The sequence below is a fragment of the Pseudorca crassidens genome, chromosome 17, assembly GCF_039906515.1.
Source record: "Pseudorca crassidens isolate mPseCra1 chromosome 17, mPseCra1.hap1, whole genome shotgun sequence".
Lineage (NCBI taxonomy): Eukaryota > Metazoa > Chordata > Mammalia > Artiodactyla > Delphinidae > Pseudorca > Pseudorca crassidens.
Genome location: NC_090312.1, coordinates 48605595 through 48627068, shown reverse-complemented (window position 1 = coordinate 48627068; position 21474 = coordinate 48605595). Strand labels below are relative to the sequence as shown.

Below are 21474 nucleotides of genomic sequence, written 5' to 3'. Positions count from 1 at the left end.
GAATTAAGTCTTCCACAGACATGTAACCTGGAAACAAAAGCCTGTTACAATAAGCAAAGCTTCAACAGAGCTGCTACTTTTCGGGCCAGGGAAAGGTTCATCCCTATAGGAGGAGGATGTGCTATGTAAAATGGCTGCAATGTCGCAGTCTTGAGGGCGCTGGAAGTCTATTATCCTATCCCACATTAAGTAGTTTGGTGAACTTCAAACGTCCGTTCATCTGCAACCAAGCTGGCAAACTTTAACTGATATTTCAAGCAGGTAAAAAATAAATTAAAAGAAATCCTTACACTGATGTTCCTTGATTTACACTGTTAAATGGTTCATTAACATGTAATTCTGGCTAAGAATTACATTTGAGACTCCTTGCTCAGATTTTGGTTAACAGTACAAATCTTTGAGAAATTCAAGTTCTTATTAATCAATAATTTGTCAGCTAGGCTACATTCAGGCATCAGCTGCAACTACAGAATAGGTGCACTGCCTCAGCGCTTTGGAAAGACATAATCTAGAACACTACTAGCAGACAAAATATCTGTTACTAGACAGCACAGGTGCAGTACAGCAAGACAAAAACATATATTCATGTGTGCCGCAGACCAGCCGGAGAAAGAGGATTTCACCGCCCAGGGTCAGAAGGGAAGGGGTAAGGAACTGAAGTAGCACCGATGGATGGGGTCAGAAGGACCAAGACAACTGATGGTTGCAAGGCAAATTTTATTGCGCTACAGTTGCAGATTATCTAGACTAGAAAAAGGAAGGTTGCCAGATGGTGGTTTACATTATCTACAGACTGTCTCGGCTCAAGGTTAACTTCCCTGGGAGGAAACCCATAAACCCAGAAGCATCAAAAATAACCTGCATGTGCAGGGGGAAGACAGCTTTGCTTGTCTCATTTTACATTCTTTCTGATCTCTGGGCCCTGGTGATTTATCTCCCATGGAATGGAACAAGGAGGGGAACAAGTAGGGACAGTCCCTTCGAGCAGCGGCGGCATGCCTGGCATGTCCTTACCTGCTCTCAAGGCTGACTGCTTCCCACAGGTCCCCCTTTTTTATTTTTTAACTTTTGCTGCAAAATAATTCCATGAAGTTTAGTGCCGAGAGTACTGTACTGTTGCATGAGGATATGAAACAGACATGAGAAGATTATTATCAATAATAGGCAAATTATGGCCAGGGTAATAAATCCTGACAACCTTCCGGTAATCCAAGACTGAGGGTTTAACCACTTTAAATGATCCAGTAAAGTTTGAATTACATCTTCTGGCGAAACATCATCAAGATGTGTATTTTGTATATCCTGAATTTCAGCATTTAATTTCTTAAGATCAAGACTAATATTATTATCTGATCAAACACTCAGCAGATGCATTTTTACTTTTTCCCATTCCCAAATACAGTCACTGTACTTTTAAGGAGTAACACACATCCATGTATACTTTGCATGACAAGCTAAACGCATCCTCAATTTTAATGCTGCCATCTGATCTCCACTCCCCAAAATTGCGTTTTTAAATTCATCTAATTTGTTATTAATCCGTAAATCTATGTGACTTTGTAAAGATAAAGCAAGACTGCTATGTTGAGATAACTGATTAGCAAAGTGAGCATGATTAATACTCTGTGAAAGAGCAAGACCGGCAGTAGCCGCGGCAGCAGACAGAGCAGCCGAGGCAAGTAAACTTACTATTAACCACCCAAGAAAGCGTCTCCTTCTCTGCAAGGCTTTAGAGAGTTCCACCCATGCCTGTACTCCAGTATCTTCATACCAAGGTTCTCTCAGATGTACAGGCACCATAACATACATGGGTTGCTTTAGTATAAGCACAGATTGCGTTCCTGCAGAAGGGAACACACAACTGCTAAAAATACAATTAACACAGCTAATATTATATCCTCCTTTGGAAGAATTACCAATGTTAATAGAACCAAACAAAAGTGTATACGGAGGAGCAACACAAGTTATAACAGGTGTATTGGAATAAGTTAGAGCTAGTTTCCATATATCCCAGTTCTTTTGAAATGTGATAAACCTATCTATGATGGGAAGAGAAGAGATAAGAATTGACACCTTGGTATAATCTATAGTACACCATATTTGGTTATTATTCCAAGATGCATTGCAACGTTCAAAATTGGATCCAGGAAAGTTAACGGTCATAAAAGGAGGCAATTGATTTTTTGATTTTCTCTTAAGCATAGTAACCTTATACCCAGCTATAAGTATCCCTTGTCCTCCAAGTAAACGCTTCATACAGAAGTAATTTCCTGAATCTTCACCTGTAACCTTGGTTATAGTAATAGCGGAATCCCTAAGTGGTGAGGTGTATGAGATTTGACCTCTAATATTAATAGCTTGCCCATTTTATACCAAATGATGGTATCCTTAAGATCCTCTCGTCGGCTGGTAGCCGGGCATGTAAGAGTAATGTTGGTTCCTGTAAAACGAAGGATGCCTGGAGAGGCTGACAAACGAATTGATTGATCCGTTCCCTCATAAACATCTGTATGCTCATAACTAATAGCCTTTACACATCCAGTTTCCAGATTCAATGGGCTAAGACAGACAGGATGGGTACTAAACCAGTTAGTATAATTTACAGACATATTGATTTGTTTTATATTCCCAATAAGAGGCCCATAAACACTTATCATTGTAAAATACAGGAAACTCTGCTTCAGACCAAGATATGGGTTGTAATAGTGGAGGATAAGGTACATAGGCCCAGTAAGTTGCTGCATTAACAGAGGGAACACATGAAATGGTTGCCAACATAACCAAAAATAAAGTTACAGGTGTAACAGGATTATTCTGTTGTTTCACTGACTCTTGAGCTCGTGAAACCAGTTGTTTAATTTGTCCCCAAGTTGGAACATCACTCCTTTGAGTCGTCCTGGCAAGTGGTCTCCTCTTCTTCTTCTTTTTCTCAATCAACACTGTCAAATTTTCCGGAGAGGTGCAGAGCTTCTTCATCTTCTGATAGGTGAGCTGTGGCGAGCCATCTATTTGCTGGACTAAGCGCTCAGGAAGCCAGCAAGGTCCAGGCGCTGATCTGGGAAAGATACACATGTGACCACGTCCCCAAATCAACACAGGATCAGGACCACGCCAAGTGCTGGTTAACGGATCTTTCCAGAGGACCTCCGGAGATTGAGAGGCCAATCTTGGCTCAGCCACCAACCTTCCCCCTGCAGAGCAGCCAAATTTGTCAACAGTGAGAACATTTAAAATAAACAGAGAATCATTTATAAGGTTATGTGGCGTTGTTCTATACAATTCCCCCCTTTTTATTTTTGCAATAGTTAGCTTTAAAGATCTATTTGCACGTTCTATAATACCTTGTCCTTGAGGGTTATATGGAATTCCTGTAATATGGGTAATTTTGTAATGAATTACAAAATGTTGCAAAAGCAGCGGGCCCATTATCTGTTTTAATAATTTTGGGAAGGTTCATGAAAGCAAAACAGTGTAATAAATGAGTGATAACATGTTTAGTAGCTTCTCCGGTCTGTGCTGTAGCACAGAGGAAACCAGAATAAGTATCGATAGTGACATGAACAAACTGTAATTTCCCAAAAGACGGGATATGAGTAACATCCATTTGCCATAAATGTCTAGGTAATAATCCACGAGGATTAACAACATAATGTGGAACAGGAAGGTGAGGTAAGCATTGTGGGCATTGCTTCACAATTTGTGGGGCGGCTTCACCAGTAAGGGAAAATTGTGTGTGTAATGTAGCCGCTGACTGACGGTGTAAAGCGTGCAACTGCTGTGCTGCTTGTGAAGCAGTTTGATCATAACTTACCATAATATGAGGGTGTCCAGGACATGGACCATGAGTATCAAGAGTATGGAGATAATGAATGCAGTATATTAGCCATTCTTGACAGCATGACGAACGGAAAGGAGGAGTACGGTAAATTGGGACATGTCCTGCTTTAGGGAAAAGAGATTGAGGAGGAGGAGTAACTTCAACTCTATTCTTGGGAGGAAAATGTACAGGATAAAGATCACGTTTAGATCGAGTTAAAACGTCTGCAGTCGCATTAAGTTTAGTCAATGGACCAGGCAAGTTAGAATGAGCACGGATATACAGACCTGCGACAGGACCATCATGGGAACGAATAAGCTGTTGAAGCAAACGAAAAGAGGATGATAATTCAGGGTCATTAGTATGTCCTATGCTCGCAGTCTCCAGAAGAAATCACAAGCTAATAAGGTATTTACTATCAGAAAACAAATTAAAAGATATAGAAGGAAAATGTTTAGAAGACATAATGACAGCATACAGTTCAACACGTTGAGCTGAAGCCAAGGAAGTTTCTTTAATGAGGTTTGTTCCGTCATCAATGATTACAGTAGCCACTCCTGAAGAAGAACCGTCCGTAAAAACCAAAGGTACATGAGGAACAGGCTGTTGCCTAATTATAGAAGGAAAGATATGAGTTAAGTTTGCTGAATTGGATCAATTTATCAGCAGGGTAATGGCATTCCAAGGTACCTGAAAATCCTGCAAGAGCAAGACCCCATTCATTACTATGTTGAAAAAGCCAATTTTGTGGACTAACTGAATAAGGGATAATAATTTGAGAAGGTTCTATACTTATAGGTTGTAAGCATCTAGTTCTACCTTGCATTATTAAATTACTAAAAACTTCATAATAAGGGTTAATAACTTTAGAGGGTGCAGATTTCATATGAATCTATTCAATAATTCCAACAGTTTGCCATAAGACGGCAGTAGGCACATGAGGAGTTGGACAAATTATTAAGAAAATTGGAAGGTGAGTATGAATTCTAGTTAATTGTGGAGAACTGATAGATCTATTGACTATTTGTAAAGCTTGAAATCCTTCTGGAGTCATAGAGCGTGAAGAAGAAGGATCTGAGTCACCTTTAAGAATATCAAACAAAGGCTGTAATTGAGCAGTAGTAAGTTTTAAGGAAGGCCTTAGCCAATTAATATCTCCAAGTAATTTTTGAAAAGCATTTAATGTTTTTAAATTATCAACTCGAATTTGCAGTTTTTGAGGCCTAATAGTAGTGTTATCAATATATTTTCCCAAATATAAAAATGGAGATTGTCTTTGAATTTTTTTTGAGGCAATGACCAAGCCAAATGATTGTAAGGACTGTTGTAAAAATTGAAAAGCAGTCTCTAATAAAGAAATATTATCAGTGGCTAAAAGTATATCATCCATATAATGTATGAGATATAACGATGGAAACCTTTTTCTCACAGGAGTCAAGGCCTGAGCCACATATTTTTGGCATAATGTAGGACTATTTGCCATGCCCTGAGGCAATACTTTCCATTGAAATCTCCTCATGGGTTCCTTAAAATTTAAGGCAGGCAAGCTAAAAGCAAAATGTTTTCTATCTTCAGGAAACAAAGGAATAGTGAAAAAACAATCTTTTAAATCTATAACTAAAAGATGATAATTGTGTGGTATGGCTGTTGGAGAGGGTAGGCCTGGTTGAAGAGCTCCCATTATTAGCATAGTTTTATTAACAGCTCTTAGATCCTGTAATAACCTATATTTTCCAGATTTTTTCTTGATAATAAAAATAGGAGTATTCCAAGGACTACTGGAAATTTCTAAATGCCCTAATTGTTCCAGTACTAATTGTTCTGCAGCCTCTAATTTCCCCTTTGTGAGGGGCCATTGGTCCACCCATACAGGGTCATCAGTCAGCCAAGTAATTGGATCAGCAGTGAGTGGAGAATCCAAGGCCCCTAAGAAAAACCCAAACCTTGTCTATCATATTTTATTTTCACATCAATAGGATAGACAGTTCCTTGTTGGTTTGTTCCCAGCCCTTTTGTGGGAAGAAATCCTTGATCCAACATCATATTAGAGACTTGAGAGTTTGGACTATAAAGTAATACTCCCATTTCTTTTAATATATCTCGGCCCCAGAGGTTTAAAGGCAGCCCAGGCAAAACATAAGGCTGGAAATAACCTGAATGGCCCTCACTATCTTGCCATAAAAAAAACTGACTACTTTGCATAGGAGAAGAACTTTGTCCTATCCGTGAAGTTCTGTAATAGTAGGACTAATGGGCCAACGTTTAGGCCAGTGTATCTGCGTCATAACAGAGACATCAGCTCCAGTGTCTAACAAACCTGAAAAAACCTTTCCATTAATGGTTCATTTCATTTCTGGACGTTCTTTCCCTATCTTCTGAATCCAGTAGGCAGCATCAGACGATCCAAAAGCCTTTGTTTCTCTCTTCTGATGTTGTAAAATTTGTCCATGAGGTACAAAGGGCAAAAGTAGCAATTGTGCAATTTTATCACCAGGAGAAATAGTTATTATATTTTTAATAGTTTGTGCCATGACTTTTATTTCTCCTTCGTAGTCAGAATCTGTGACTCCTGGCATAATAGTTAAACCTTTCATGGCGACACTACTTCTTCCCAATAATAGTCCCATCAAACCCTTGGGTAAAGGTCCACAGATGCCCGTAGAGAGGGCCTGAGGACCCATTTCAGGAGTTAATACATATCGGGCGGAGGTACTGAGCTCCAGTCCTGCGCTTCCTGGTGTTGCTCTGGAGAGCGAGCATATTGTATGTTTTTGTTTTTGGTTAATGTCTGATTGATAATTTGAGGAGGATACACAGACATTGCCCTTATTATTTGTTGGGGCCGGGGAAGGCCCCGGGAGGAGTTTCCCGACAGTGGTGGCCCATCCTTGTGGGCCACTGAGCAACAATCTTGTGCCCAATGTTTTCCCCTATTGCATTTAGGGCATAAACCAGGGATTTTCTGACCATCTGGAGGTTTCTGAGTAGGGAAGGAAGGACTAGGGTTAGAATTAAAAGATCTACATTCTCTAGCAAAATGACCTGCCTTTCCACATTTAAAACAAGTCTTTGTTTTCTTTTGATTGTTTTTAAACCCCACTTTAGTTAATGCTGCAGCCACAGCAGCACCCTGTATATAAGTAGGCCCAATGTCTGCACAAAGGCGAATATAATCCTCCAATGTTCCCCGTTTTCTCCAAGGTCGAATCGCAGCCTGACACGCATTATTAGCATTTTCAAAAGCAAGTTGCTTAACTACAATCATACCAGTGAGTCCGTCCACAATGAGTCTCCCCACCGCCTGTGACAACCTATCTACAAAATCAGCATATGGTTCATCAGGTCCCTGTCTAAGTTTTGAAAGATCTTCAGTTTTGTGTGTAGAAGGACATTTCCTCCAGGCTTGTAATGCCAAATGATTTATTTGAGGATAAGCAACAAAGGGATAAGTTAATTGATCTTGTAAAGAAAGATACTGTCCTTCCCCAATCAGCATATGATAATCAACTGGAATATTATGGGCAGCATTCTTTTCTGCTTGTTCAGCAGCCCCTTCATAAAAATCAAACTTCCATATTAAGTAATCTCCATCATTTAAACAAGTTCGTGCAATAGACTTCCAATCAGCGGGGGGAAGAGCTTCTCCTGTCAACCATAGCAGTAGTAAAAGGAGCAGTGGGCCCATATTGAGCACAGGCAGATTTTCAATCTTTCAAAACTTTCAAAGGGAGAGCCTGATGCTCCCTAGTAGCTTGTTGAGGATTATTAGGGTCAGGTCTTTCTATGACGGGACAACAGAAAATAGGATCTTCTCCTCGTTTTATTGCTCCTTGTACAGCGCGCTGCAAGGGACTCAGCATTTTTACAGATGTGGATTTTTGAGGAAGACAGTCCTTATTAACCTGCAGCTTTTTCACTGACTTATCTATCACAGCCATTAGAAAATCATCCTCAGGATATTTCTCTCTTTTATGTTTACAAGCCTCATCTGTTAAGTCAAAATGTTCCTCTTCATCTAAAATATTTAAATTAATTAGCTCTTTCGGTTTAGGAAGTGGTGACACAGTAGTTGATAATACAGTCTCTCCTTCTGTCAGAGGCTTATGTTTTTCTGACTTTACATTCAAATCAACACTATCATGAGAAGAATCTAAACATATTTTTATCAGATTCCACAAACTATATGTAACAACAGGAGTATGAGTAGGCCCTCGAGACTCGTAATAATTTTTTAAATCTTCTCCAACTTTCTGCCAGATTTCTATGTCAACAGAGCCGCCATCAGGAAACCAGGGAGATACACCATGGATATGCTGTAAAAATTCAGTCAACCATAAAGTTCAGAAACTTTATTACCCCGAGCTCTAAGCATCAAAAGTAAAACCTGAGCAAATAATTCATACATCTTTGAGCCCTTCTGCCCCATCTTATTTTACTTCTGACTATTGCCTTATGCCTCTATTCGTTTCACTTTTACTGGTGGCCACACATATTTTGCATAAGGGTTCTCTTACCTGCACTTTCTTTTTCTTTTAATTGCCTTCACGCTTCAGGTCCCTGTTCGAGTGCCACTTGCCGCGGACCAGCCGGAGAAAGAGGATCTCACCGCCCAGGGTCAGAAGGGAAGGGGTAAGGAACTGAAGTAGCACCGACGCATGGGGTCAGAAGGACCAAGACAACTGATGGTTGCAAGGCAAATTTTATTATGCTACAGTTGCAGATTATCTAGCCTAGAAATCGGAAGGTTGCCAGATGGTGGTTTACATTATCTACAGACTGTCTCGGCTCAAGGTTAACTTCCCTGGGAGGAAACCCATAAACCCAGAAGCATCAAAAATAACCTGCATGTGCAGGGGGGAGACAGCTTTGCTTGTCTCATTTTACATTCTTTCTGACCTCTGGGCCCTGGTGATTTATCTCCCATGGAATGGAACAAGGAGGGGAACAAGTAGGGACAGTCCCTTCGAGCAGCGGCCGCATGCCTGGCATGTCCTTACCTGCCCTCAAGGCTGACTGCTTCCCACACGTATGTTGCCTTGTTTAAGCCTCAAGCCCTCGATCCTTTGTTGAAATACAATAATTTCATTCCTATGGTTTTCAATACCAAAAACTCAACCTCCAGGAGGGCTAAAGTCTAATTTGTACTCCAAACCAAGTAGCAGTGCAGTTCGCTACTACTGAGACTGAATCCATAAAGACTTCAAGACCACGTCCAGAAGACAAGTTATTATATATAATACCCTAGAAGGTCTGAAACATAATTATCATATACATAGCTGGTCCTTCAGAGCTTTTTACCTATAACATGTTTTTTGATGAAAGTTATTTAATGTACTGGAGATAACTGTGACTTACTGATCAAATATTTGAATACTTATACTTACCTGGGATTTCATTTCTGCTGAAAGAAAAAGGAAGAACAGGACTCACTAAAACAAACAAACAAACATTAGAAATGAAAGTAAAAATCTTAACACACACTATCACTTTTGGAAGCAGCATAGAGGGGCAGCCAACGGTAAAACACTGGTGAAATAGGTCAAAACTCTAGGCCAAAAATCCATTATTATTATCATCAGTGACAGTACCACAACTGTGCCCTTCAGAATTAATAATCGCTCCTAAGAATCTTCATTTGGCACCAGATGATGCGGTTAAGGGAAACACTCTGGGAGGTTTTGAATCAGACTTGGTTTTTTGTTAGCCAAGTTACAGGAGAATTTTTAAAGTGGGGGGAAGGGAAGAAGGAAACGGACCAGGAGAAGAATTGAAGCCATCACCTATAAACCAACAAAGCACTGATAGTTCCAAACATTATGTCAGACACTAAAATGACTGATATAGGCTCAAGTGGTTTATAAAACCTATAAAAAGACTACACCAGCAAAGTCCCCATTTATCTGTAGAGTTCAGAAACTAAAACAAGGAATATTTTAGCTTAAAAGCTTATCTCAAGAGAATCATACACACTTCACATGAATACAAATACCCGAAACCAAACATTTTTAAAAGCTCCAATACCCAAAATATAAAGAAAAATATTAATTCAGAAGACTCAATCAATCCATGATAATCACAAAACGGCTGGGCAATCTCTATCTCCCTTCCACACTAACCATCCATCCCATGGAAGACCAAGGGAGATCAGACCTTCCAGACTTACCTTCCAGACCTTCCAGACACCTGGCTGCTGCAAAATTCTAGGGAGACTCCTTGTGGAACAGCAGTTTCCCATCTCTTGTGTCTCTCCCTATCGTGATCATGATCATGCAGGAAGCAAGTCTGGCTGTGCTATTTCTTATCATTGACTGTCACCCATCTGCAGCATGGTATTGTACAGATAAGGAAAAAGTAGTTCCCTTTCCCCCAGAAGGTTGAGGCTCAGGTACAGGGTAATTCTCCTGTGCACACAGTCATTATTTAGGCCGACTCAGTGACTTCAACAGGCTTAATCATGTGATCAGGTTTGTTGCCAGCTGCGTAATGCTCCCACATCTGTAGATAGAGCCGCTCTAGGTCCATTGTGTATTGTTTGGTGTTGAACAGAGGGCTAGATGTTCTCTGCTTCCAGACTTTGCCACGAATTTTCTTCAGGTATTCTAGATCAGTTCCCAGTTTCACAGCTATGTCTTCATATTCTTGTCTATTTTGAGCAATAAGCTCAAGACAGCCTAAACAAGTGAGCTGGGAAGCTGCAACTCGGGAAGCAAGAGTCTCTCCTGGCATAGTCACCACGGGTGTCCCTGACCAAAGGACATCCATCCCTGTGGTGTGTCCATTACAGAGTGGAGTGTCCAAGCAGACATCAGCCAGCTGGCCTCTCCGAACATGTTCCTCTTTAGGAGCAACAGGTGAAAAAATGATACGCTTCTGGGGAAGGCCCATATTTTGTGCATACTGTTGAATATTAGGTTCTCCTACTGCTGGAAAACGCAACAGCCACAGTACGCTATTGGGAACACGCTTCAGAATATTTGCCCACATCTGCAAAGTAGATGGGTCAATTTTATATAACTGATTGAAGTTACAGTACACAATGGCATCTTCCGGTAACCCGTACTGAGAACGTGTGGTTACAATAATGGTACGGGGAACCTCCTCTCCAGTGGCAGCCTTAATGTTGATCTGGGTAGTTGCCAGTCCATTGCTAAGACTGAATCCATTAATTGTTATCTGAATTTGTCCTCTGTTAATCATTTCAATAACTGCCTCTGCAATAGTATTCATAGGAATGACAGGCATATTAAGAGCCGTATTACTGCTGTCTGCGTTGTCTCCTCCATCAGGACATTTCATCTTGACAATCTGCACATCTGGGAGACTATCAAGAAATGCTTTGAGGTCGATGCCATTCAGCACAATCCGATTGTCATAAATGTGCCCATTGGACTTAAAATCGATGACTGCCTTCTTCTTCAGGTGTGGGAACATATTGGCATGATCACCAATAAAGAAAGTATGGGGCATATAAGCCAGTTTCTCAGAATACTGCTCAGCAACTTCAGCAGGTGAAGTTTCCTGATCAGTGATGATATAATCCATGAAAAGCACGCCACTGGTCCCAGGGTAGCCCAGCCACATTGCCTGAATAGGAGCTGGCCTGAGAGCAAAGAGTTCATTTCGAGCACCCCTGGTATAACCATTCATATTTACAAGGATGTGTATACCATCTTGATGGATGCGATCAGCTGCTTTCCCATTGCATGGAATCTGAGAAAGATCAATGAAATGATGGGCTTCTGCCATCACCTTCGCTCGGAAGTTTGTGCCATCATCTGGGCTCAGGGCATAACAGAATACCTCAAATTTATCAGGATTGTGCATGCCTGGAATAGACTGCATAAGATGAGAAGTAGGATGATTCCCAAAGTCAGAACTCACGTATCCTACACGCAGTCGACCATCACTGAGCTTCAAGTCTTTTGGATGTTCGTACGGTGGTTTATGAAGGGCACTGATCTCATCCAAGCAGAGGTTCCCATGGCTCTCAGCAATAGCCTTCCTGAAGCCATGAGAAAGAGGATAGAGCATACTATGATGAGGCTGCACAGAAGGCAACCTATTCTTCTCCAGCTGGTCAGCCACAATGCTGACCAACTTCTTCATTCGCTCATCATAGTCTGTCCAATCACAGACAATCTGCAGGCAATGAGCCAAATCACAATAAGCGTCAGGAAAATCAGGTTCAAGCTTCAGAGCAGTGCGATAAGAAGCAATTGCTTCTGGAATATTCCCTGAATACTTGTGGATGGAAGCCAGATTGCTGTGGGCATCCGCAAGTGCAGGGTTAATCTGAATGGCACGAGTATAACACTGCAAGGCTCCCTGAACATCCTGCATCTCCTTTAGAGTGTTTCCCATGTTACAATAGGCATCAGCAAAGGTAGGACTGATTCGAACAGCCTCCTTATAATGCATCAGAGCTTCCTGCAGTTTTCCCTGCTGCTGCAATACACTTGCTAAATTTGAATGGGCAACAGCAAACTCTGGGAAGACTTCTAATGCTTTACAATACAAGCGAACTGCCTCTTCAATGTTTCCCTGGTCTCCTTTGATATTGGCTAGGTTATTCAGAGAGTCTGCATGGGTGGGACACAGCCGCAGAGCTGTATTATAACACTCTTCTGCTTCGGCAACACTGCCCTTCTCTTCCAGAGCGTTGGCTAGGTTGCAGTAAGCATCAGGGAAATGTGGTTGCAATTCAATAGCTCGCCTGCAGGTGTCTATTGCCAGATCTATCAGGCCTTGCTCATAGTATACACAAGCCAGGTTGGCATGTACCACTGCATGATTTGGGCTCAAGCTTAGGGCACAAAGGTAAGCTGCCACAGCTCTGTCAAAAATCCGTGCCTCTTTCAAGACATTTCCTAAATTGATATAAGCATCCAGAAAATTGGGGTCAAGGGTGACAGCCTTTTCAAAGTGATGAATTGCAAGCCAAATCTCCCCTTGTGCATTGAAAACACAGCCAAGATTACTCCAAGCTACTGCAAAGTTCGGTTGCATCTCCATTGCTTTCAAATAACATGCCTTGGCTCCTTCCAAGCGACCCAGGGCTTTGAGCAGGTTCCCCAGGTCACTGCGAACACAGTACAAATCAGGATTGCACTGAAGAGCAGAGACGTAAGCTTGTACTGCCCCTTCCATGTCGCCTGCTGCTACCAAAGCGGCTGCCAGGTTAATATAACCATCGATGAAATCTGGTTTGAGATGCAATGCATGCCGGTAATGCTCAATCGCTTCCTGCAACTGCCCTCTTTCCTTGTACACATTCCCCAAATTCGAATAGGCTTCTGCCAGAAGAGGGTTCTGTTTAATTGCCAGAGTACTAAAGTGGGCAGATCTGTCCAGCCTTCGACACTGGAAGTGTAGAGATGAAAGTAATAAAAGTACTCCAGTATTGTCTGGCTCTTGTCTCCACAGCTGCATGCAGTGTCTCTCAGCTGCCTCAAAATCTCCTGCCTGATACTCTCGATGTGCCAACTCAGCTAACCCTTGGAAGGAAAGCATACGTTTCGTTGGTTCTGTGCTGTCGGCCACGTTGCCCACAGAAGACGCCATCTGGAGCTTCTGGAGAGAGTGAGAAAAGGGGGTAATTGAGTCCCGCTGCCGCCACTACTGGCAAGAATATTTCTAGAGGTAGCAAGTACGAGGGCAGCAGCCGTACCACTGCTTTGACAGGCTTAAGCGGCGGCGACAGTTACAGGCACCGAACCTTAGGAACTCTGGTTGGTCGTCTAACTCTCACGCTCTTGAAATCTTAATTCTTAACCCTGCCCTCTTCCACCATTTTTCTCCTAATCAGGGAATAAAAATTACCTATACACTTGCCTTAGAAGAAATCAAAAGTCAGTAGTCCAAACACTTTTCAAAATTTTGATTTCTGCCCAGTTGGAAAGGAAATACATGATTGACTTTACTTCATCATTCATATAGTCAATGTGGAAAACATTAGGGCCGTGAATTTCAATACAGTAAGATCAGAAAATTTTAAATTGGCCTTCCCAAACCACTAATAAGTAACCGATGTTGTATATAATGCTAAAATCTTAGAGACTGAGTTTGATATTTTAAAAGTTCTGAAAGGATTAGCTAATTTCTCCTCATCATATTTCTCATGCCTCAAACCTGAGTATTACATTTTTAAAAATAAATTTATTTATCTTTATTTATTTATTTTTATTTTGGCTGCGTTGGGTCTTCAATGCTGCGTGCAGACTTTCTCTAGTTGCGGCGAGCGGGGGCTACTCTTTGTTGCGGTGCCTGGACTTCTCATCACAGCAGCTTCTATTGTTGTTCCACAACTCTATGGGTTCCTCTTTAGGTCCTATGAAGAACCCTAGAAATTAGTTCATGGAATTATAAGTTTTTGCAAAATTGTCAAAAGTGAGATATTTTAACTTCCATCAGGTAAGACCAGCGTCTCTTTCTTTGCCAATTTTCCTTCTATCATATTCCGTTATGTTGGATCATATTGGAATGGCCACAGGCTTTTTTGAAATCTGGCTAAGGAGATTTTCTTTTTTCTGTGGTACGCGGGCCTCTCACTGTTGTGGCCTCTCCCGTTGTGGAGCACAGGCTCTGGACGCACAGGCTCAGCGGCCATGGCTCACGGGCCTAGCCGCTCCGCGGCACGTGGGATCTTCCCGGACCGGGACACGAACCCGTGTCCCCTGCGTCGGCAGGTGGACTCTCAACCACTGCGCCACTAGGGAAGCCCTAAGGAGATGTTTTAAGTGAGGCTATTATGTGATTTTCAGACACCGCCATATGTAATTGACTATATACTATCCCATTACAGGAATAACTTCCAGTACTCATACTGACTACTCTACTGACTTAACCTAGCACAAGACACAGAAGCATAAGGACAAAAACCACCTTACAATATAGCCATGTCTTGCACTTCACAGCTCTCAAAGCATGTGCGTTTGAAGAAGAAAAAAAGAACTGAAAAGTACAAAACCAGAAGCTATTCTGTGGAAAATTATTTCAATCATCAGGCATGTGAAAGATAAGTCAAAGATTCAGTTCTCATCAATGCTTAGTCAAAACGGAAATTTTCTTCTGTCAAGAATATACTCCAGGGGCTTCCCTGATGGCGCAGTGGTTAAGAAGCCACCTGCCAATGCAGGGGACAAGGGTTCGATCCCACGGAGCAACTAAGCCGGTGTGCCACAACTACGGAACCTGCGCTCTAGAGCCCGTGAGCCACGACTATTGAGCCTGCAAGCCACAACTACTGAAGCCTCCGTGCCTAGCGCCTGTGCTCTGCAACAAGAGAAGCCACCGCAATGAGAAGCCTGTGCACCGCAACAAAGAGTAGCCCCCAGTCCCTGCAAGTAGAGAAAGCCTGCACACAGCAACGAAGACCCAACACAGCCAAAAATGAATGAATGAATGAATGAATGAATGAATATACTCCATCAACAATGTGTGTAATGGAATGGTGTGAATGAGTATTTTATCAGAATCCCTGTAATGCACAAACCTATAGCAGTACTGAAATCAGTAATGCATTTATAATAGTAAATACTTATGACGAAGTAATCCATAGAGGTTTTCTCAAAGTTAACAATGAAAATTAATGTGACATTATCAATAATAAATTGTGAAGCTGAAATAAACTTTTCTAAACTATTAATAACTAGAAGCAAATTCTAATCAACCATGTTACAAGAAATCTATGTCTAAAAACTACAAAGTTTATTTCTTAAAATTTTATTTCGAAAATACATAAACTGTCACATGAGGAGGCAGTTAAAGAATATATAGCTAAAAGAGTGGGGGAAAAGCTTTATAGAGACACATCTGGCAGTAGTTCATTTTTAAATGTCATTTTTCTAGATTTTGTGACACCTATAGTATTGATATTTGAAAGCATTTAAAAAATTGTAATTTGAAGATTTGCTACTTCCAGGTAGAATAAAATATTTTGAAGCAAAACAACGTTTCCACTGAGAAAAACAAAAAAAGCCAAATAAAATAGCCAGCATTCAATCAAAACGTTCTAGACAAACCAAGAGATAGAATCATATGGCTAAAATTCTAAGAAAAGAGCAGATAATACAAAAATATTTATATAAGATATTGTGTATCTTTATCAGGAAAAGTCTTTATCAAGAAAAGACTTTAAAATCATCAGAATTAATATTATATTTTATTTATTTGTATATTATATTTATATATAGATATTTATATATTTATATAAAGAACTTAAAGATAAAGCCCTAGTTAAGGCAGTGACAATAGCAGTAGCAGTGGGAGTGAAAAGAAATGGTTATATTCAAGCATATTTTGTCAGGAAAAGTCCAAGATCAAATGTCTGACTGCATACATGGGATGGATAGACGGAGTGGGAAAAATCAAAGTTAACTATAGAGGTTCTAGTGAAGATGGGGTTGCCGTCACCCAACCCAAGGGGCTGCGATCATCCCCAAGGTCTAGGAGACTCAAAGGGAAGGTCATGGTCAGAGGCAAAGTTAATTGGTGGGAAAATAAGACTCCCAGTCTCTCCATCTCCTTATACCAGTTTTTTTTTTTAACATCTTTATTGGAGTATAATTGCTTTACAATGGTGTGTTAGTTTCTGCTTTATAACAAAGTAAATCAGTTATACATATGTCCCCATATCTCCTCCCTCTTGCATCTCCCTCCCTCCCACCCTCCCTATCCCACCCCTCTAGGTGGTCACAAAGCACCGAGCGCATCTCCCTGTGCTATGCGGCTGCTTCCCACTAGCTATCTATTCCTTATACCAGTTTTGTTCTTCTGCTCATATACGTAGCAGCATTTCATTCAAGGGGAAAGTCATTGATCTGACTGGTCAAATTAAACAACATGGTTCACGGCACATTTACAATGGTTAGTTCCTCCACAATTTAGAAAGTCACATTCACAATTTCCCTCTTCCTACGCCGTGGAACACATTGGCCATTCCTCCAAAGTTTCCACTCCACAGAGTGGACCAGAGATGACGTGAGCCCAGAACTGAGAGCTTGGCATGAGACGGTGTCAGCCCCACGTAGAGCTCTGGCATAAGTTATAACCCATCGCAGCTCTACAGAGAGCTCTGCATGGAATCCTGGGAGTAAACTCAGCCATAATAATGTGATTCTGTTTTTCATTTGCTTTTCTTCCTTGCTTAACTTTCCCTGGCCACTCTGACAAACAAACTTTCAGGCATTCCTGGGCCACTCACTAACTTTATTCCATTTAATCTCATCCAGATTCCCAAGAAAATTACTAACTATAAGGAGGGATATTTGGAACATGGTGAGTTTTAGATGCCTGAAATATACAGGTCATTGAATCCAGTTAAGTAGCAAATTATCTGGATCTCAAATATGCCAGTAGAATAGCAGACTAAGCTCAATTTAATGTACTCTTACTGGAGACACATGTAAATTCTGGGTCAATTTTGAAAAAGTTAAAAGCACATAGCTGAGATTAAAAGAAAGAAAGGAACACCTGCATGTTTCAGAAAGTAACAGAGAAATTAAATCCAGAGAAAGAAGAGCGGACTGATGTCTGTGGGTTCCGTTCCTTAGTATAGGCCTTATGTAAATAGGGGCTGGAGCAAGAAATCTAACACTACCTTGTGGCCAGGAATTTATAGACTCAGGATGGAACAATATTGAGAAGTTGGTACAGATATCCTACAGAAATTTCATGAGGAACTGCTTAGTCCATTAAGAGGGCCAAGGGCCGTGGTGAGGAAGATTGATATCTCTTGAAAACCTTCAGGTACAGAAAACAGCAACACCTCTGAAAAGTAGGCCTCTCCTTTCCAGCGTTGTGATGGCCAGGTTGTCACTAACCTGTAAGGCCCTGTATGAATCAGAAACTGCAAGGAGAGTAATTCAAAGAAAAACAGATGCAGGATGGGTGTGGCAATAAATCCTAGGACCCTATCAGAAACAAAATTAAAACCACTCTAAAGGGAAATTTTAACAAACCAGAGCAGATAGTATCCTAACCAGAACAGAATAATAATTCTGAGGAAGTTACTTTAGTTATTTAAGTAATATTCAATGCATTTCCATGGCCAGGCCCTTTTGAAGAATTCTAAAACATATACAAACAATTCGTTTACATCTTCTATATCCCACCATCCAGAGCAAAATTCACTTAAGTACTGTACTGGTGGAAATTGGGCAGCACTATGGAGACAATAAAAAGGTGTTTACCATCAAAAAACGTCAAGGTAAGAAAGATAATGTCTAATTTTTAATTATCCTGTGGTTTATTGAAATCTTTTGGAAACCCAAAATAGAGAAAAACCTAGGAGGCAATGAAGACTTAAATCTTTAGAGATTTATCAACTCATCTATAAAAGCTTTATTAATCTCTTCTTTTAATACCATTGCTGAGAGGTATAAATGTGTCCAGTGATAGGGCTGAAGAAGCCTGAGAGAATTTCAATTGTTTACTATTCTTGGTCAGCTATTAAGACCTTTCAGGAGCATCTTGATTTTCATGGCATCATCCAACAAAAAGCAGGATATTTTACAGAAAGTCCTGGTCCACTTTTTGGCTTGCTTTTGTGTTTATGTTTTTGGTTTTCTCACATTGGGCGGTACATTAGGCTACCTATTGCACACTCCCTCATTCATGCATGCATTCATTCAAACAATATTTACTGAGTTGAGATATTTAATTAACACCCAATAAATGATGTTTAGATGAATGAATGCGCTTTTTATCAAAGTAAGTGTAAGTACTGAGAAAAATTACAGAATGTATGATCCCAGCCCCACAAAAGCGTATAATTGTGTTGAGGATATAACATATGCTGGTGAAATAATATATCATATTGGACAGTTTCTAAGTTCAAAAATGAGTTTTTGTAAATAATCAGAGCCTAAGGAGGACAAAGAAGGGACAGTTCATTATGGGTTGAATCTATCAATAAATGTACATTTCAGATGAGATTTGAGATTGACCTTAAAGAAAGAAGAGGACTTAGATATATGAACAGAGAACAAAAAAGGCATGGGGATAGCATGTGCATAGATAGTGTGGCCAATATTTATGTTCTTCATTAAAGACAGTCAGAGATAACCCAAATGTAACTGTTTCCATGGGTCCATTCTCAGTACCCAAACAAAACGGCAAATCCTATCTTAGTAAAACTAATGAAAAACACAGTCTTTAACGAAGACATTGTGAAGGAAAGGGGGAGAGAAAGGCTTGCGTCCCACACCACACAACAAAACTTATTTAATTATTTGTTTCATTTTCTCCCTCTGAAAATTTCCTCTCCCTCTCTCTGTACGTCTCTCTTCTCCCACATCTGGCCACACTCTACCAGCCACCTTTCCAGATCTTTCCAGAACTCTCCATCCTAGTTTCATTATGCCACAAGTTGAACATCTCACAGGTCTCCAGGATGCATCCTCATCACTTATTCCACAAAGACAAACAAAGGACACTTCTCAGGATCAAGTTTCTTGGAAGGAAGAGGTCACGAGGAGTGATTATAAATAACGTAAGGTGGAGAGCAGTGACTTAAAATACCATTTTTCCTCTTAGAATGTGAATACAGGGAACTTTGGGAAACTAGAAAATCTAGAAAGGATTCATTGATAATTGTTTATTTTCAATGAATAAAATAAAATGTAATAATACGGCTAAACTCTGACAGATTAACTTTTTCAAAAGTTGCTTTCACACACCTTCACTATTGGGATGTTTGATAAACACATCTTTCTTCTTTCTTTGCAGATACTGGCACCAAACTTTCAAACAATAAGAACCTTCCCATAAGTCCCTTGCCAGGCAAGATTAAGGTATAACAATCCAAACAGATTTTTGAAGAAGATAACTGGTTGAAAGCACAGGAAAAGAGCTGGGTTGCTCTTTTTCAACGGTCACATGATGAGTAATGTGGGAATTGGTTTACAAAGTCTCTCTCCATGAGGGGCTAAGGTTAAGATTAGAACTTCTGAGGCCAGAAGAGCAAAATAACTACAACAACACACATATTTTCAAGAGCCGCCCTTTGGATGTGAGGGATTGATTTTTCCCACGCTTTTTTCAGCAGCCCACCTGGTGTCTTTATTAAATGACATAAGGGAATACAGTGTGGCCAAGAAGGCTTAGATTTCCTTAGCCGCAAGTCAGATATTCTCAAGTGACTGTCCACTCAAATTAAAAAGAGAGATTTACAAGAGGAAACTGGATACAACTGAGTGTACTTTTATTTCAACCCTTTATCTGAATGCTTTGTTTTGATTTCAGTTCTCCACTGAAGTTGCCTACATTAATATATTTTTAAGAACATTTCCTTAAGTTGAAGTATTCATTCAGTATATTCATTTACTATAATTGAGAAAAGCCAAATGACTTAGGCAAATTCATTTCTATATTGCCACAGCAGTGTATTGTGAACTAAATGACACCTGGCAGTTCTTTACTCAGATACTAACTCAATTAGAAGGCAGAACAAGGATACCTACCCATTCAGGGAAGGAAAGGTCACTTAGCCTCTGTAGCTGTCTTAGGTCTCTTATCATCACAGTAACAAACTGAAGACTAAAAACCATACGATCATCTCAATAGATGCAGAAAAAGCTTTTGAAAAAATTCAATATCCATTCATGGTAAAAACTCTCCAGAAAGCGGGCATATAGGGAACATACCTCAACATAATAAAGGCCATATATGACAAGCCCATAGCTATCATACTCAATGGTGAAAAGCTGAAAGCATTTCCCCTAAGATCAGGAATAAGACAAGGATGCCCACTCTCACCACTTTTATTGAACAGAGTTTTGGAAGTCCTAGCCACAGCAATCAGACAAGAAAAAATAAATAAATAAAAGGACTCCAAAATGGAAAGGCAAAAGTAAAACTGTCACTGTTTGCAGATGGCATGATACATAGAAAATCTGAAAGACACCATCAAAAAACTATTCGAGCTCAAACATGAACTTGGTAAATTTGCAGGATACAATAGATTTCTATATATAAATTTTGTATTTCTATACACTCACAGTGAACTATCAGAAAGAGAAATTAAGGAAACAATCCCATTTACAATCGCATAAAAAAGAATAAAATACATAAGAATAAACCTGCCTAAGGAGGTAAAAGACCTGTACCCAGGAAACTATATGACACTCATAAAAGAAATGAAAGATGACACAAACAGCTGGAAAGATATACCATGGTCACGGAGTGGAAGAATTAATATTGTTAAAATGACCATCATACCCAAGGACATCTATGCATTCAATGCAGTCTGTATCAACATATCAAGGGCATTTTCCACAGACCTAGAACAAATAATTTTAAAGTTTGTATGGAAACACAAAAGATCCTGAATAGCTAAAACAGTCTTGAGAAAGAAGAACACAACTGGAGGAATCATGCTCCCTGGCTTCAGACTGTGCTACAAACCTACAGTAATCAAAACAGTATGGTACCGGCACAAAAACATCCATCACTGGAACAGAATAGAGAGCCCAGAAAGAAACCCATGCACTTATGGTCAATGAATCTATGACAAAGGAGGCAAGAATATGCAATGGAGAAAAGTCTGGGCTTCCTTAGGGATGGTTTCATCAATTAATTTGTTTTCTTAAATGGACCATACTTTTCCATGTCTTTGTATACCTTGTGAGTTTTTTGGTTGAACAGTTGGCTTTCAAATA

General features: G+C 40.2%; 1 protein-coding gene across 18 annotated transcripts in view; it reads right to left on the bottom strand.

Moving 5' to 3' along the window:
• Positions 1-700: 700 nt before the first annotated feature.
• The window catches only part of LOC137210216 (UDP-N-acetylglucosamine--peptide N-acetylglucosaminyltransferase 110 kDa subunit-like), a 160345-nt gene continuing 139571 nt past the window's right edge, over positions 701-21474 (bottom strand). For 14 of the 18 annotated variants that reach the window (XM_067711848.1, XM_067711854.1, XM_067711844.1 and 11 more), the window contains one exon: positions 701-13387. In XM_067711848.1, coding sequence (XP_067567949.1) covers positions 10238-13387 — 3150 coding nt within the window. In that variant the 3' untranslated portion in view covers positions 701-10237. Of the gene's footprint in view, positions 13388-14509; positions 14537-21474 lie in introns of those variants that run through there. The other 4 variants (XR_010936346.1, XR_010936347.1, XR_010936345.1 and 1 more) reach the window with 4 other exon arrangements.